Source organism: Salminus brasiliensis, chromosome 24, assembly GCF_030463535.1.
Source record: "Salminus brasiliensis chromosome 24, fSalBra1.hap2, whole genome shotgun sequence".
NCBI lineage: Eukaryota > Metazoa > Chordata > Actinopteri > Characiformes > Bryconidae > Salminus > Salminus brasiliensis.
The window spans coordinates 28,898,040-28,914,867 of NC_132901.1; the positions used below are offsets into that span (position 1 = coordinate 28,898,040).

The window sequence follows — 16,828 nt, forward strand, 5'->3', positions numbered from 1 at the left end:
TCAATGATAAAAACTTTTATTTTATATTTTGTTGGAACAGCGTGCAAAATCTGGATATGTATATAACAGGATAACCCAATGGCTGTAGAAAACTAATTGGGATAACCATATTCATCATCCAGACATGGAACAATAATGTGCACAACAGCTAATATGCAAAAATGCTGCAGAAAGAAATATGAACATAATCACAGTAATAAACCCCCAATTTGGAATGTAAAAAAATGAGAAATTCATATTCTTATATTTCCAGAGTCACATGCTATTCTCATATGGCAATGGTTATGTTTTATTGTTTTGTATAAAATTAATAAAATATAAACTAGTTTTATTTATTTAAAAAATAATTTTAAAGTCCACAGATGGACTTTATACACATTTTTCCTGTGTATAAATACTGAATTACGCACTTTTAGAAAGCTTCAGGCTCAGAGTGCAGTAGGAAAGCATGTGATCAGATAAAGCTGCACCAGTTTACACATAAACCCTTCCGCTTCTTAAAGGAAAAAAAAATAAAAAGGACTGTTATATTGAAGTCCGGAAGAAGATGAAAAGATGAACTCCCTGCCATATAGCAACTCCCTGCAGTGAAGGGTTACCATGAATTAAATTATGACCAGATTCCAGACTTTCTGATACTGGAGGTACACTTGCACACCGCCGTTCCAGCTTTTCCTTGGAAAACTCCTACACAGTGCTACTTCTCTGTTCCTGTCTGCTGTTCCAGAATTAAGTGGGACAGCTGGTTGATGTCAGTGAGAGCTGGGTGGCACTGCAGCATCATCATCACCACGTTCTCCTGTCCCAGAAAGATCTCCTCCAAATCATGCTTCAGCTTTAGGGTCTCCTCAACTGACCTGTTCATCTCCTTCTCACCCTGGAACTGACTCCAGCCTGACTTTTGAACTCTACCGAGGCCCCCTGGTGTCCGTTCACGGTAATTCAGCACCTCGGTATGAGCCCGGGGCTGTGGGTTGGGCAGGGTGTAGGACGAGGCCACGCCTGCAAACGAGTGGCTGCCAGGAATGAGAGTCCTGAGGAAGGAGACGTTGGAGTGTTAGAGCAGTGAAATGTGGCTGAGCCAGGGCATAAACACATCACTGACATATACAAACCCAGCAACTGCATGCAGGAGTGTTTTAATCACGTAATCCATACAATTATATCACAATATTTATTATTTATTCATACTTTTATATTACACATTATTTATCACAATATTTTGCCATTCAGACACATAGTGAGTAATAATGGCAGACTTTTAAAATGCTGGAGGGGTTTTAGTTGTATTAGGAGAGGTGTTGGTTGTACTGAGAGGGGTTTGGGTTGTACTGGGAGGGGTTTGGGTTGTACTGGGAGGGGTTTTAGTTGTATTAGGAGAGGTGTTGGTTGTACTGAGAGGAGTTTGGGTTGTACTGGGAGGGGTTTTAGTTATATTAGGAGAGGTGTTGGTGTTGGGTGGAATATTTAATGCTAAACTGGCGCTGCGCTCCCTGTTATTAGTACACTGTCTAACATCTGTTATTAAGACTTCCTAATCTGTTATAATAATAATAAAAAAACAATGATCTGTTATTAACACTATAGCAGACTATGCTCTACAGAACTGCCCAGAGTTCCTGAATGAAAGGACAAAGAAGGGGAGCATGACATTACACCCAGAGCCTCTAGGAATCATCTTGGATGTTCATTGGATGACACTTAAAACATGGTGGTGGTAGTGCTCTGGAAGGTAAATGCCACAAAGTGTCTGACAAGTGCTAGACAAGCTTAAATCCTGGATATCTGATTTGTCAAAGGCCTGCAGCTATCACAGAGTAAACTGATTACACTGGTTCTGGGGTTCCATAAGACTGGAATTCAGAGCAGCTTAAGCAGAGGAAGACACAGAGGGTAGTAAATAACAGGACACCATTATTTTAGTAAGATAATAAAGTCGAGGCTGTAAAATAAAGCGCATTATTGATGATTCAGCTTACTGTACTGGAAACTGCCTGTGATAATGCAGAAGGTGCTGAATTTGATGGTGTGTTTTAAGAAGTGAGTGTATATGGGACGAGTGAACTGCGTGCACTGACAAATAAACTAAACAGTGTCTCTATGAGCATCCTTATCCAGCACCTGCTCTGGGCCCGCAAGAAGTCGTTAATGTGAGGTCCGCTTCTGCCCAGCGGGTCGTCCGGCACCATGAAGTTATCCCCCGCAAACAAGTACTGGAGCAACCTGCGGAATGAGACACTTGCGTCATACGCTCACATCAGCAAAGACATCATTATACTGGGAGGCGTTTCAGTTGTACTGGGAGGGGTTTTGGTTGTACTGGGAGGAATTTGGTTTGTACTAAGAGGGGTTTGGTTGTAGTGGGAGGGGTTTAGTTGCAGTGGGAGGGGGTTGTGTTGGACTGGGAGGGGTTTTAGTTGTATATGGAGAAGTGTTGGTTGTACTGGGATGGGTTTAGGTTGTACTGGGAGGGGTTCTGGTTGTACTGGGAGGGGTTTTAGTTGTATTTGGAGAAGTGTTGGTTGTACTGGGAGAGGTCTGGGTTGTACTGGGAGGGGTTCTGGTTGTACTGGGAGGGGTTTGGGTTGTATTAGGAGAGGCGTTGGTTGTACTGGGAGGGGTTTGGGTTGTACTGGGAGGGGTTTGGGTTGTATTAGGAGAGGCGTTGGTTGTACTGGGAGAGGTTTGGGTTGTACTGGGAGGGGTTTGGGTTGTATTAGGAGAGGCGTTGGTTGTACTGGGAGGGGTTTGGGTTGTACTGGGAGGGGTTTGGGTTGTATTAGGAGAGGCGTTGGTTGTACTGGGAGAGGTTTGGGTTGTACTGGGAGGGGTTTGGGTTGTATTAGGAGAGGTGTTGGTTGTACTGGGAGGGGTTTGGGTTGTATTAGGAGAGGCGTTGGTTGTACTGGGAGAGGTTTGGGTTGTACTGGGAGGGGTTTGGGTTGTATTAGGAGAGTTGTTGGTTGTACTGGGAGGGGTTTGGGTTGTACTGGGAGGGGTTTGGGTTGTACTAGGAGAGGTGTTGGTTGTATTGGGAAAAGTTTTAGTTTGTGCTGGAAAGAATTTTGGTTGTACTGGGTGGGGTTCTGATTGTATTGGGAGGGGTTCTGATTGTGGACTGTATCTTGAAGAGGTGGAGGTGTCTCCACTGCTTAACGTGGCTGAGACAAACTGGTTTGGCTCCTCCTGAACTGGTCTGAGTGATGGGATTAGTATCTGGTTTAAGTGGGTGAGTTCACACCTGCAGTTTAATGTGGTTCGGCCTCCAGATATAATCCTGATACTAAAGACACAGGAAGTGGTCAGATGTAAACAGAGTCTGAGAGTTACAGCCATGCTACACTGAGCGTGATGGGGTGGAATATGCTGTGATCAATAATAATGATCTGTTGTTAACACTACAGCAGACTGTGTATGGTCTAAATAACAGAATATTATAATCTGTTATTATAAATAATTATTAACATTTAATAACACTCCTTTTTTGTCAATATTTCTCTGGGAGCTTTGTGTATCCTTTAGTTTTCCAACACCACACAATGTCTGCTGACCTTTCCTTGATGATCTCTTTCCACACAACTGACTCGTCCACGAGGTCTCTCATGTTGTCGTTCGTTACAATCACTCCATTAGTCTTCTGGGCGAGCTGCAGCATAAATCTGCAATCAGACCATACGAGAAGATCAGTGATGCAGCAGCTTCAAAACAGCTTCAAAATCTGTCTATAGGACACTAAACTCACAGCTGTTTAGGCACTGCTATAAATACAACGCAGGTCTGAGATCTGAGTACTGATACAATATGTGGACAAAAGTATTGGGACAGCTGCTCATTCACTGTTTTTTTCTGAAATCAAGGGTATTAGAAAGAGCTGATCCTGCTTCTATTGGAGTAACTGTCTCTACTATCCAGAGAAGAAACTTTTTACTAGATTCTGGAGGAGCATTGCTCTGAGAATTTGATTGCATTGGAGCCACAAAAGCGTTGAGAGTTACGTCAGGATGTTGGATGATGATCACCACCCCACCTCATCATTCCCACCTCCCTAACTCATCCCAAAAGTACTAGATGGAGCTCCTCCACCATCATTCCAGAGAACACAGTTCTTCCACTGCTCCACAGCTCAATGCTGGTGAGCTTTATACCATTAGGCAGCATGGAACCAATAGGGTCATGTTAATCTGCTCCAGAGAGTCCTATTCTATTCTATTTTGTATAAAACTACAGCTTTAAGCTCCTACCATAAATGGAAAACAAGTGAGGGACAGTGAATTAGCAGCTGGATTAGATGGTGTACCTGTCATCATAGGAGTTTATCCTCTGTCCCTGAACCTCTCTGGAAGGGGTGAAGGACAGCAGGCCGAGGTCCTGCAGTTGAGTCATGAAGTGGTGCTCTTTAAAACAGGGAGAACTGTTCATGCACAGCAGCACAGCATTTACCCCTCACCCCTAAACCTGCACACACTACCCTGCGGACCGGATACAGGCCCAGTCCCTCCAGGACTACAGGACAAGAACCTGTTATTTCTTTCTGGTCAGAGATCTCTGTGGTACAGATTTCTACTGTTCTACTGATCCACTGTTTCACTGATCCACTGTTCTACTGATCCACTGTTCTACTGATCCACTGTTTCACTGATCCACTGTTCTACTGATCCACTGTTTCACTGATCCACTGTTCTACTGATCCACTGTTCTACTGATCCACTGTTTCACTGATCCACTGTTCTACTGATCCACTGTTTCACTGATCCACTGTTCTACTGATCCACTGTTTCACTGATCCACTGTTCTACTGATCCACTGTTTCACTGATCCACTGTTTCACTGATCCACTGTTCTACTGATCCACTGTTCTACTGATCCACTGTTTCACTGATCCACTGTTCTACTGATCCACTGTTCTACTGATCCACTGTTCTACTGATCCACTGTTTCACTGATCCACTGTTTCACTGATCCACTGTTCTACTGATCCACTGTTCTACTGATCCACTGTTCTACTGATCCACTGTTTCACTGATCCACTGTTCTACTGATCCACTGTTCTACTGATCCACTGTTCTACTGATCCACTGTTCTACTGATCCACTGTTTCACTGATCCACTGTTTCACTGATCCACTGTTTCACTAATCCACTGTTCTACTGATCCACTGTTTCACTGATCCACTGTTCTACTGATCCACTGTTTCACTGATCCACTGTTTCACTAATCCACTGTTCTACTGATCCACTGTTCTACTGATCCACTGTTTCACTGATCCACTGTTTCACTGATCCACTGTTCTACTGATCCACTGTTTCACTGATCCACTGTTCTACTGATCCACTGTTCTACTGATCCACTGTTCTACTGATCCACTGTTTCACTGTTTTACTGATCCACTGTTCTACTGATCCACTGTTTCACTGATCCACTGTTCTACTGATCCACTGTTTCACTGATCCACTGTTCTACTGATCCACTGTTTCACTGATCCACTGTTTCACTGTTCTACTGATCCACTGTTTCACTGTTCTACTGATCCACTGTTTCACTGTTTTACTGATCCACTGTTCTACTGATCCACTGTTTCACTGATCCACTGTTTCACTGATCCACTGTTCTACTGATCCACTGTTTCACTGATCCACTGTTCTACTGATCCACTGTTTCACTGATCCACTGTTCTACTGATCCACTGTTTCACTGTTCCACTGATCCACTGTTTCACTGATCCACTGTTCTACTGATCCACTGTTTCACTGATCCACTGTTCTACTGATCCACTGTTTCACTGTTCTACTGATCCACTGTTTCACTGATCCACTGTTCTACTGATCCACTGTTCTACTGATCCACTGTTTCACTGTTGTACTGTTCCACTGTTCTAGTGATCCACTGTTGTACTGATCCACTGTTGTACTGATCCACTGTTCTACTGATCCACTGTTCTAATGTTCCACTGTTCTACTGATCCACTGTTCTAATGTTCCACTGTTCCACTGTTCTACTGATCCACTGTTCTAATGTTCCACTGTTCTACTGTTCCACTGTTCTAATGTTCCAGTAATTTAATGTTCCACTGTTCTAATGTTCCACTGTTCTAATGTTCCACTGTTCTACTGTTCCACTGTTCTAATGTTCCACTGTTCCACTGTTCTACTGATCCCCTGTTCTATTGTTCCACTGTTCTACTGTTCCACTAATTTAATGTTCCACTGTTCTAATGTTCCAGTAATTTAATGTTCCACTGTTCTAATGTTCCACTGTTCTACTGTTCCACTGTTCTAATGTTCCACTGATTTAATGTTCCACTGTTTCACTGTTCCACTGTTCTACTGATCCACTGTTCTAATGTTCCACTGTTCTAATGTTCCACTGTTCTACTGATCCACTGTTCTAATGTTCCACTGTTCTACTGATCCCCTGTTCTATTGTTCCACTGTTCTACTGTTCCACTAATTTAATGTTCCACTGTTCTAATGTTCCAGTAATTTAATGTTCCACTGTTCTAATGTTCCACTGTTCTACTGTTCCACTGTTCTACTGTTCCACTGTTCCACTGATTTAATGTTCCACTGTTTCACTGTTCCACTGTTCTACTGATCCACTGTTCCACTCTTCCTGTGAAGTTAGTAGTAATTGTCACCTTTTATCTTGGGGTCTCTCTTCTGTCTCCACTGGGGGACAAACACTGAAATTTTGCGATGGCCTCGGCTCCAGAAGTGCTGCACAGCCAGGGCGATTCCTCGACAGGAGAAAAACGCTCCCAATCCGTGGCTTCGGAGAATTACAGACAGAACCAAGATTTACAATCATATCATAAACCTTATATCAGTCATAATCTTAATAAACATTTGGACTTACAGATATTCGCTCATGTTCAAACATCTATACTGCAGTGTGTTGTTGATGTTATTTATGTGTAAATAAATGAATAAATAATCTACAGGCTATTTCTATTCTTAAAACAAATGAAAAAAAGAAAACATAACCAGTGTTTCTGACACACATATGAATTAATTATGAAATATAAATTACTGCAATATTGCTGCTGCCGCTGTATCAGAAGAAAACTCTGCAGAGAGCTTTTAATTTGAGGACAGATACAGGGAGTTGTATGGCAGGTTCGGACTGCTGAACTCGGTAGTCCTGACTTGGTGTCAGTACACACTCTCGAGGACTGTAAGTGCGGAATGCATTCTGGAATATTTGGCTGTGCCATGTCCACAGAAGTTATGTCCTGGTGCATCCTTGATAACACGGGCTGAACCAGAACACATCCGGGCGTTCGGACTGTACTCAGCTAGATGTGAGCTACACAGGAGCACCGCCACAGAGAGAGAGGAGGGAGAGGAGGGAGAGGAGTGGAGTCGCACAATGCACACCGGACACTACACAATTGTGAAAGCATTGTGTATGATGGAGGCCCGCACACTGGCACCGGCACCGGCACCGGCACCGCACACTGATCTACACAGACGCATAATGACTCTTTTTAGTTCCTCAGTGCGCCGCACAGCATTTTGACAGAACCACAGTAAGTTAAAGCCACATGGAGACACAGAAAGCCACAGCAGATCACATGTGACTTGACAGGCAGACGGTCTTTTGGTAAACAAACAAAGGCTAAGGCCAGGTTACCCCAGCTGACGTTACTGTCCTAACCCTGTACAGCCAGCCCAGAGTGGGGAAAGATGCCATATGCACGAATGGATCTAAATAAAAAGTTTAAACGTTTGCTTTTCAGTCTAGTTTCACTGTAGTCATAGTTTCATCTCCTTCAAGATCTAAAAAAAATCACATTTTATGTTTTTTCCCCTAAATGTAGTAAATAAACAGTTAATTGTGCAAATTTGTACTTTTCACTTTTCAAAAATTTTTCGAAATTCAAAAACATTCAAAAACACAGATTTTGGTTTAGGATCTGGGCTGAAGTTGAGGTTAAGGTGGGTTTGGGATTAGGGTCAGGTTTGGGGTCAGGAGAAATGAAAGTATATATATTAGATTAATTGATAGCTTAAGTTAAATATCAGAAATATCAGTGTCTACAGAGGGATTTCTAATTAAAGTGCTGCCATGAATACTTCTCATTTTTAAAATCAGGAACAAAGCTGTAGATGTCTAAGAAAGCTGCCTAGAGAGTTATTATCCAGTTATTAAAGCTCTTATTGAAGACTACAGTACCTCAGAACACATTTCTGCAACTAGTTTGTAACATTTCAGGTCTAGTTTGTCTAAATTATTGCTGAAAGTTACAGAAATGTTTAAAATGCTGTGTTTTTCTCACGTCATGGCAACATTGCTCCCATCAATGATGATCTGACGCAGGCCTGGGTCTCCAGGGTCATCTTTCAGCTGGAGGACAAAGGGGTTCTTCAAGCCTTCCAGGAAGCGCTGTGGTCCTGTTACAACTGCCCCTGTTCTTGCAAGCGGAGGTCCCTGTTTGTGCTTAGGCTTGGTGGCTTGGGTCTCTACGGGGCCCATTCTGTGCTGTTCTGAGACATTGGTAAGGGGCGGCGGAGGCAGTTGTAAGGGGTAGATAGGCTGAGGTGGTCCTCGTACAGTAGGAGGAATGGTAGCAAACGGCTGATGTTCAGAAGGTGAGGGAAGCTCTGGTCTGCTGCACCAGTGTTTGGTGTCTGGCACCAGAAAGAGATCTCGCATGCGTGGTTCTACCATGCCTGGCGCTTCCTCTTTCTTTTGGGCCTTCTCTGGTAGACTCTCTCCTCTATCGCTCTTGGACTTTTTGTCCCTTGTGTCACTCTTCCCCACCTCCAGATCTCTATCCCTGACCTTCTGCAGAGCTGCTGCTGCTGCTTTCCTCCGTTGCTCTTCCATCTCTTCTGCTATCTTTCTCTCCCCAGCTCTCGCATCCTCAGGATCATTCATGCCCACCTTCTGCAGTCCGAGGATCAGCTCATGTGGACTCTGTTTGGCGAAGTTGCTGTAAACCTTGGCCACGTTGTCCTCTGTGTACCCACAGCTGGCCGCCGCCTTTTTCACCACCCCTAAGACAAAGTCATCATCTTTGGTCCCTGAAGCTCCATTTACACCCACACCTGCATCCCCTGTCACACCATGTAAGGTCTCCTGACCTGGGGCTTCGACACTGCTGTGAATCTTAGATTCCTCTTGCTCGTGCTGGATCAAGTCAAGGAGCTGAGAGGCTTCTCCAGGTCCGGTACGGGCCAGAACCTTGACCACAACGTCTTCTTTGTAGCCCATAGCAGTGAAGAACTTCAGGAGGTGCTCAAATTCCTGCTTGAGCCCTGTGGACTGCAGTCTCTCCTCCAGCCGCTCTGTCTGTCTGTCTTCGTCCTTGCTCTGTGATCCACCTTCAAACGCTTTTTGCTCTTCTCTTTTGTGGCTCGTCCCCTCTGCACCCTCGGCGTGAGTCCTGGACCCCAGATCTCCTATTAAAGAGTGAAAAAACTGATTGTGGGACTCTTGATTGTGATCTTTTATGTCCGTTTCACCTCTAGGCTTGTTCATGCTAAGATATTTGACACCATAACTGCTGGATTTGGAAGAGAAATGTGACGGAGGGGAGCCTGGCAGAAAAGTGTAAACCCCTTGTGCTCCAGGTCTTCTCTTCTCTGTAGGTTCTCCTACAATCAGCCTATCCGTGTTCTCCTGGAATTCCAGTAGTGTTTTGCTGCTTGATGAAACTGCTGAACTGTCCAGGATACTTGGGTCACTTCTAGACTGTTTAACCAAGTCCAGAAGAACTTCTTTCACCAGAACCGGAAGCACCAGCAGATCCAGAGTGTAGGTGTCCTCCAGCCTCTCCACCAGGGATTTGAAGGCGCGTCGTGAATCCAGGGACTCGTCTGCTCTCCCAGTTTTCTGTTCTTGGCTGTTCCTGTACTTTTCTACCAGGTCCGTAATTAGGGAGTAGGCCTTCACAACAGGTTCAGTCAAACCAAAGATGAGGAGGCAACCTGAAGAGTCCACCTGTGGAAGAGAGACCCAGTTTTTCAAACAGGTGGAAACATGGACAATAGTCATCAAGCTAACTCTTCTGGAAGCGGGACACCATGGATAGCTGACTAGGTTTCAAGCAAGACCAAGCAGTAACAGCAAAAGAAGGCTGAAGCTGAGTCCCATTTCCCAAAATCTCCAGATCCTACAAACTTTAGTCTGTAAATAAACTGGTCAACCAGTACATTTTCCACGTGGAACCATCTACGAGACCCATTGCACCACACTGTAATTAAAACACATTCTATATAGCACTGAAACAGGGTTCTCTGACCCATTCAAATAGTGGTTAAAAGTCCAATAAAGGACCATCTACAAATGCATTCAAATGGGTCTTAGAGTTAGAGTTTCCATCCTTCTATCTACAACTACTGGCTTTACGAACACCCTTTTTAAACACAAGTCAAGCATCATGATGCAGAACAGCTGCAAAGGAAGCACTCGCAAAAAAAAAAAAAAAAAAAAACATCATTATATAGACTGACTAGCAATTCTGTGAACATGTGATCTGACATCTAACATTGCAAAATACAGGATGCCTGTAGACCAGAAGGAGTTTCCTGTGCTGTACAGAAAATGGGGCAAAGCTAGAATCACAGATTGTTGGAAATATGACAGTAAAGTTCAGGCTCCCTACACCCTGGTACAGTAGCCATCCACATTTCTACATTCTGCCAGGATCGATGGGTCTATAAGAACCATGCGGAACCTCATCTTGAGGAAACAGTGTAGGGGAAAATCCCCCAGCTCCTTTCAACTACCATTTAGTGGATGTATACAGCATGTGGAGCCAGATTTGAAAGATGAAGTAGACAGCAAAACTACTTTAATTTAAGCAACATATTTATTTACATTAAATCAATACCAACATGGACAGGGTTTCAGTTTGCAAGCCCTACAACCTGCTGCTTCATCTCTTTCAGAGTGGAATGCTGAGGAGTAGCCATTGGTCCCACTCTTATCTAGAGACCTCGGGAGGTTCAGCTTACCCTCACTACTTTAATAAACCACCTGTTCTCAGGTCCGGCCTTGCTTGTGTCCTTTCCTTTAGATCGGATTAATAATGAAGTAATGAATGGCCGCAGTTAGAAACGCACTGATCTAACACACTCTGGTTTCTACTCACCACAATGTGTGCTGAGGTCGTCCTTATCAGGCAGTCTGTGAAGAACTGCTTGGCACCACAGAATACACAGTGAAGGACCTCTGGATACTGGACTTCCTCTTGGGCCTCCTGGTTCACAACACCTTTCACAAAAAGCTGAACAAAATACAACAGCATTTATTTACACCAGCAAACCTACACTCCCAACAGTGAACCTACACTCCCAACAGTGAACCTACACTCCCAACAGTGAGTCTACACTCCCAACAGTGAACCTACACTCCCAACAGTGAGTCTACACTCCCAACAGTGAGTCTACACTCCCAACAGTGAACCTACACTCCCAACAGTGAGTCTACACTCCCAACAGTGAACCTACACTCCCAACAGTGAGTCTACACTCCCAACAGTGAGTCTACATTCCCAACAGTGAACCTACACTCCCAACAGTGAGTCTACACTCCCAACAGTGAACCTACACTCCCAACAGTGAACCTACACTCCCAACAGTGAGTCTACACTCCCAACAGTGAACCTACACTCCCAACAGTGAACCTACACTCCCAACAGTGAACCTACACTCCCAACAGTGAGTCTACACTCCCAACAGTGAGTCTACACTCCCAACAGTGAACCTACACTCCCAACAGTGAACCTACACTCCCAACAGTGAACCTACACTCCCAACAGTGAGTCCACACTCCCAACAGTGAGTCTACACTCCCAACAGTGAACCTACACTCCCAACAGTGAGTCTACACTCCCAACAGTGAGTCTACACTCCCAACAATGAACCTACACTCCCAACAATGAACCTACACTCCCAACAGTGAGTCTACACTCCCAACAGTGAACCTACACTCCCAACAGTGAACCTACACTCCCAACAGTGAGTCTACACTCCCAACAGTGAACCTACACTCCCAACAGTGAGTCTACACTCCCAACAGTGAGTCTACACTCCCAACAGTGAACCTACACTCCCAACAGTGAGTCTACACTCCCAACGGTGAGTCTACACTCCCAACGGTGAGTCTACACTCTCAACGGTGAGTCTACTCTCCCAACGGTGAGTCTACACTCCCAACAGTGAGTCTACACTCCCAACAGTGAGTCTACACTCTCAACAGTGAGTCTACACTCCCAACAGTGAGTCTACTCTCCCAACGGTGAGTCTACACTCCCAACGGTGAACCTACACTCCCAACAGTGAGTCTACACTCCCAACAGTGAGTCTACACTCCCAACAGTGAACCTACACTCCCAACAGTGAGTCTACACTCCCAACAGTGAGTCTACACTCCCAACAGTGAACCTACACTCCCAACAGTGAACCTACACTCCCAAAAGTGAACCTACACTCCCAACAGTGAGTCTACACTCCCAACAGTGAACCTACACTCCCAACAGTGAACCTACACTCCCAACAGTGAGTCTACTCTCCCAACGGTGAGTCTACACTCCCAACGGTGAACCTACACTCCCAACGGTGAGTCTACACTCCCAACGGTGAGTCTACACTCCCAACAGTGAGTCTACACTCCCAACAGTGAAACTACACTCCCAACAGTGAACCTACACTCCCAACAGTGAGTCTACACTCCCAACAGTGAACCTACACTCCCAACAGTGAACCTACACTCCCAACAGTGAGTCTAAACTCCCAACAGTGAACCTACACTCCCAACAGTGAACCTACACTCCCAACAGTGAGTCTACACTCCCAACAGTGAGTCTACACTCCCAACAGTGAACCTACACTCCCAACAGTGAACCTACACTCCCAACAGTGAGTCTACACTCCCAACAGTGAACCTACACTCCCAACAGTGAACCTACACTCCCAACAGTGAGTCTACACTCCCAACAGTGAACCTACACTCCCAACGGTGAACCTACACTCCCAACAGTGAACCTACACTCCAAACAGTGAACCTACACTCCCAACAGTGAACCTACACTCCCAACAGTGAGTCTACACTCCCAACAGTGAACCTACACTCCCAACAGTGAGTCTACACTCCCAACAGTGAGTCTACACTCCCAACAGTGAGTCTACACTCCCAACGGTGAACCTACACTCCCAACAGTGAGTCTACACTCCCAACAGTGAACCTACACTCCCAACAGTGAACCTACACTCCCAACAGTGAGTCTACACTCCCAACAGTGAACCTACACTCCCAACAGTGAACCTACACTCCCAACAGTGAGTCTACACTCCCAACAGTGAGTCTAAACTCCCAACAGTGAACCTACACTCCCAACAGTGAACCTACACTCCCAACAGTGAGTCTACTCTCCCAACAGTGAACCTACACTCCCAACAGTGAACCTACACTCCCAACAGTGAGTCTAAACTCCCAACAGTGAACCTACACTCCCAACAGTGAGTCTAAACTCCCAACAGTGAACCTACACTCCCAACAGTGAACCTACACTCCCAACAGTGAACCTACACTCCCAACAGTGAGTCTAAACTCCCAACAGTGAACCTACACTCCCAACAGTGAACCTACACTCCCAACAGTGAGTCTACACTCCCAACAGTGAACCTACACTCCCAACAGTGAGTCTAAACTCCCAACAGTGAACCTACACTCCCAACAGTGAACCTACACTCCCAACAGTGAGTCTACACTCCCAACAGTGAACCTACACTCCCAACAGTGAGTCTACACTCCCAACAGTGAACCTACACTCCCAACAGTGAGTCTACACTCTCAACAGTGAGTCTACACTCCCAACAGTGAGTCTAAACTCCCAACAGCAAACTGCTGGGTTAAGAGCAACCCAATAAACTGATTTCTTTACAGTGTTAAAAATGTATTTCAAAACTATCATAAAACAATGTTTGCAGTGTATATAGAGTTTTTATGTGTAATTACTTTGTAGTAAGGAAAATTATAGAGGCATTTATTACATGGATTACTTATTTTTTTACATCTTAACAATTTAAATACAAATCTAGAGATTTAAGACAGCTAGTAAAATCAGATAACCTTACTATGCCATTATGCAGTAATTACACATTGTCTGATGATGTAACTGCCCTAATATTCATAGCACAGCATCAGTTTGCCCCATCCTAACCTAACCTGACCTGACCATACTAAGAGCTAATGTCAGTCCAAACCCAAGCTCTGTAAACAGGGACTGACTGACTAAGCTTGTAGACAGCTGAATAATTCACATATGGGGGAACCTTTGAGGAACAGCCTGTGTGATACAGCAAAACTCACCTTTGCCCCCTCCACATCGCTCTTTCTTCCTTTTAGCTGCAGCCAAATCTGCCCATCCTGAGTTTTGTATGAATTCTCTTCCCCACCGATTCTCAACACCACCCTAAACACTCGCTCCGCTGTGGCCTTCACGTCCAGCAGAGCGCCCCGCAACACCCCAGGGCAGGTGAACTCATCCTTCACGTGCTGCTCTCCTTCCATCTTATCCACCCTTCCAGGAACAGCTGAGAAGGCCATGACTGAGCAGGACAGCAGATGATGATGGTCTGGACTTACTAGTGTGCACACAAGAAGGTACAGAGAGACAGTCTCAGAGAACATCACCGTTTTATCTGCTTTCTAATTAGAACTGGAGAACCAGCTAAGAGTGACGGAACACTGGACGGATCCTCAGGGTGGACAATATGGCTATACTCATCATATCATCCTACGTGTTAAAGCATATATCACATTTATAGCTTATATATGTACACTATAAGTCCAAATGTTTGTGGACACCCCTTCTAATGTATGTATTGGGGTGCAGTGGGTGCAACTTAAAGTAGCTGAATACATACATTAGAAGGGGTGTCCACAAACATTTGGACTTATAGTGTACATATATAAGATATAAAGATTCAAAACCCTGACGCTGGCCTACAAAGCCAAGAATGGACCAGCCCCTCCAGACTTGATGGCAATGGTCAAAAGCCGATCCGCACCAAGAGCCCTTCCAGCTTCAAGTACGGCTCGGCTCGACCCGCCATCCCTCAAAATCCACGGAAGACGAGCGTCCAGACTTTTTTCTGTCCTGCACCAAAGTGGTGGAACGAACTTCCCCTGGGTGTCCGAACAGCAGAGTCCAACACTCACTGTCCTCAAACCCAGACTGAAGACCCTCCTCTTCAGAGAGTACTCAGGCGAAGAGAAGAGTACTATGGTCACCTTACTGTCTTGTGTTTAGTAGAGTCTAAGCTTAGAGGTATCTTTTGAATTATTAGTCTATTCTAACAAGCTGAGGCTTTTCTTGGGTAAATAGGAAAGCACTTTGTAAGTCGCTCTGCATAAGAGCGTCTGCTAAATGCCGTAAATGTAAATGTAAATGCTGCCTAATGCCAGGCGTGGGCTAGAGGGGCATTGAGCTGTGGAGCAGTGGAGGAACTGTGGAGGAATCTCTGGACTGATGGTGGAGGAGCTCCATCCAGTACTTTTGGGATGAGTTTGCACTGAATACACTCAAATCTTCACAGCAATGCTACAAAACCTAGTAGAGACAGTTACTCCAACAGAGGCTGGATGACAACAAATGAGAAAGAACTAATATATAAGGTGTCCCAATACTTTTGACCATATAGTGTAGGCTTAGTGATGAAGTTATTTGACAACAAACACTTTGTTAAACCGAGGGAACAAATTCCCAGATAGCATGTCCATGTGGGGCCTATATGGTATATATGTTGGCCCCACATTTGGGTTCCCCAGTGATGGGACCAGGAGGGGTTAAACACGGGCCACAGCTGAGCTGCACACTGTAGATTAGGCCTAGACAGGCCCACCTGGAACCAGTCTCACCCGTATTCCACCCCTGTGAGGCCCACATGAGCATGCTGGCTGGATTATTATATCGAGTGATTATTGATTAACTGGATTAAGAGAACTGGTTATGTCTGTAAATGTTATTTTTCCAGTTAAACAGGAGTTTACAGTACTTACAAGTACTTACAGACACCAGTTAACTTACTGTCCTCATGCTGTCCTCAAGCTGCTCCGCAGTGCTGTGAGGGAAGGGGTCTAGTAAAAGCACTCCACTCTTCCTGTAATGAAGGAATATTATAATATGATAATATATCTACCTACCATGCTCAGCCCTCCTAGCCTCTCCCTTCATCTGCTGCCTGCAGGCGCTGGTCTTCCGCCGTTTCCCACTGCAGCAGGTCTGCCCTTCCAGACCAAAGTTCACCGCCGTCTGATTCGCCCTCAGACCGACCGGGCCTCGGGTGAGGAGGTGGGTCTGTTCGGTGTGTCTGGCTGGTTCTGAAGCTGCCCCGCTTCTCCGGGTTAAAGCACACCGCGCCGGACTGACCGTGGGCTATTATTGTTGACAAAATGAAACCTGGGGAACTCACAGTGGGCGGAGCCTCTACCGTAATGACCGTGTAGACGCGCCCCGCAACAACAGCGCTGCCCTGCCGGGTCCGAGGGCCCAGCCTGGGCCTCTGCTGGAGGAGAGTCCACCACCAGAGGCAAGACACGGGGTCATCTGAGCTAACGAAAGTACAGCATGTCCAGATTAACCATTTGAATAAAAGTGAAACAGGGCTTTGGGCAGATGGACGGATCTGCAGGAGCTCCCCGCGCCGTCGGGGAAATTCCACTGACGTCAGAACCTCGACACAACCTTTCCGTCATGCTGAAGAGAAGAGCCGAAGAGTGACGGTGTGGAAATAACTCCCATCTAACCCAGCACACTCATATCACACCAACTCACACTTACACCAGCTGCTCCCCTCCTGCCCCAGTGTAACAGTACAGC

At 45.4% G+C, this 16,828-nt stretch overlaps 1 protein-coding gene across 1 annotated transcript; it reads right to left on the reverse strand.

Moving 5' to 3' along the window:
* On the reverse strand, nucleotides 1-16,414 carry khnyn (KH and NYN domain containing). Its single transcript, XM_072670368.1, has 9 exons — nucleotides 16,153-16,414; nucleotides 14,317-14,591; nucleotides 11,096-11,230; nucleotides 8,276-9,942; nucleotides 6,635-6,765; nucleotides 4,298-4,394; nucleotides 3,552-3,659; nucleotides 2,122-2,223; nucleotides 1-1,034 (listed from the first exon to the last, which is right to left on the reverse strand). The coding sequence occupies exons 1-9, from the start codon at nucleotides 16,181-16,183 to the stop codon at nucleotides 698-700; spliced, it is 2,883 nt and encodes a 960-aa protein (XP_072526469.1). The 5' UTR covers nucleotides 16,184-16,414; the 3' UTR covers nucleotides 1-697.
* Between the last annotated feature and the right edge of the window lie 414 nt (nucleotides 16,415-16,828).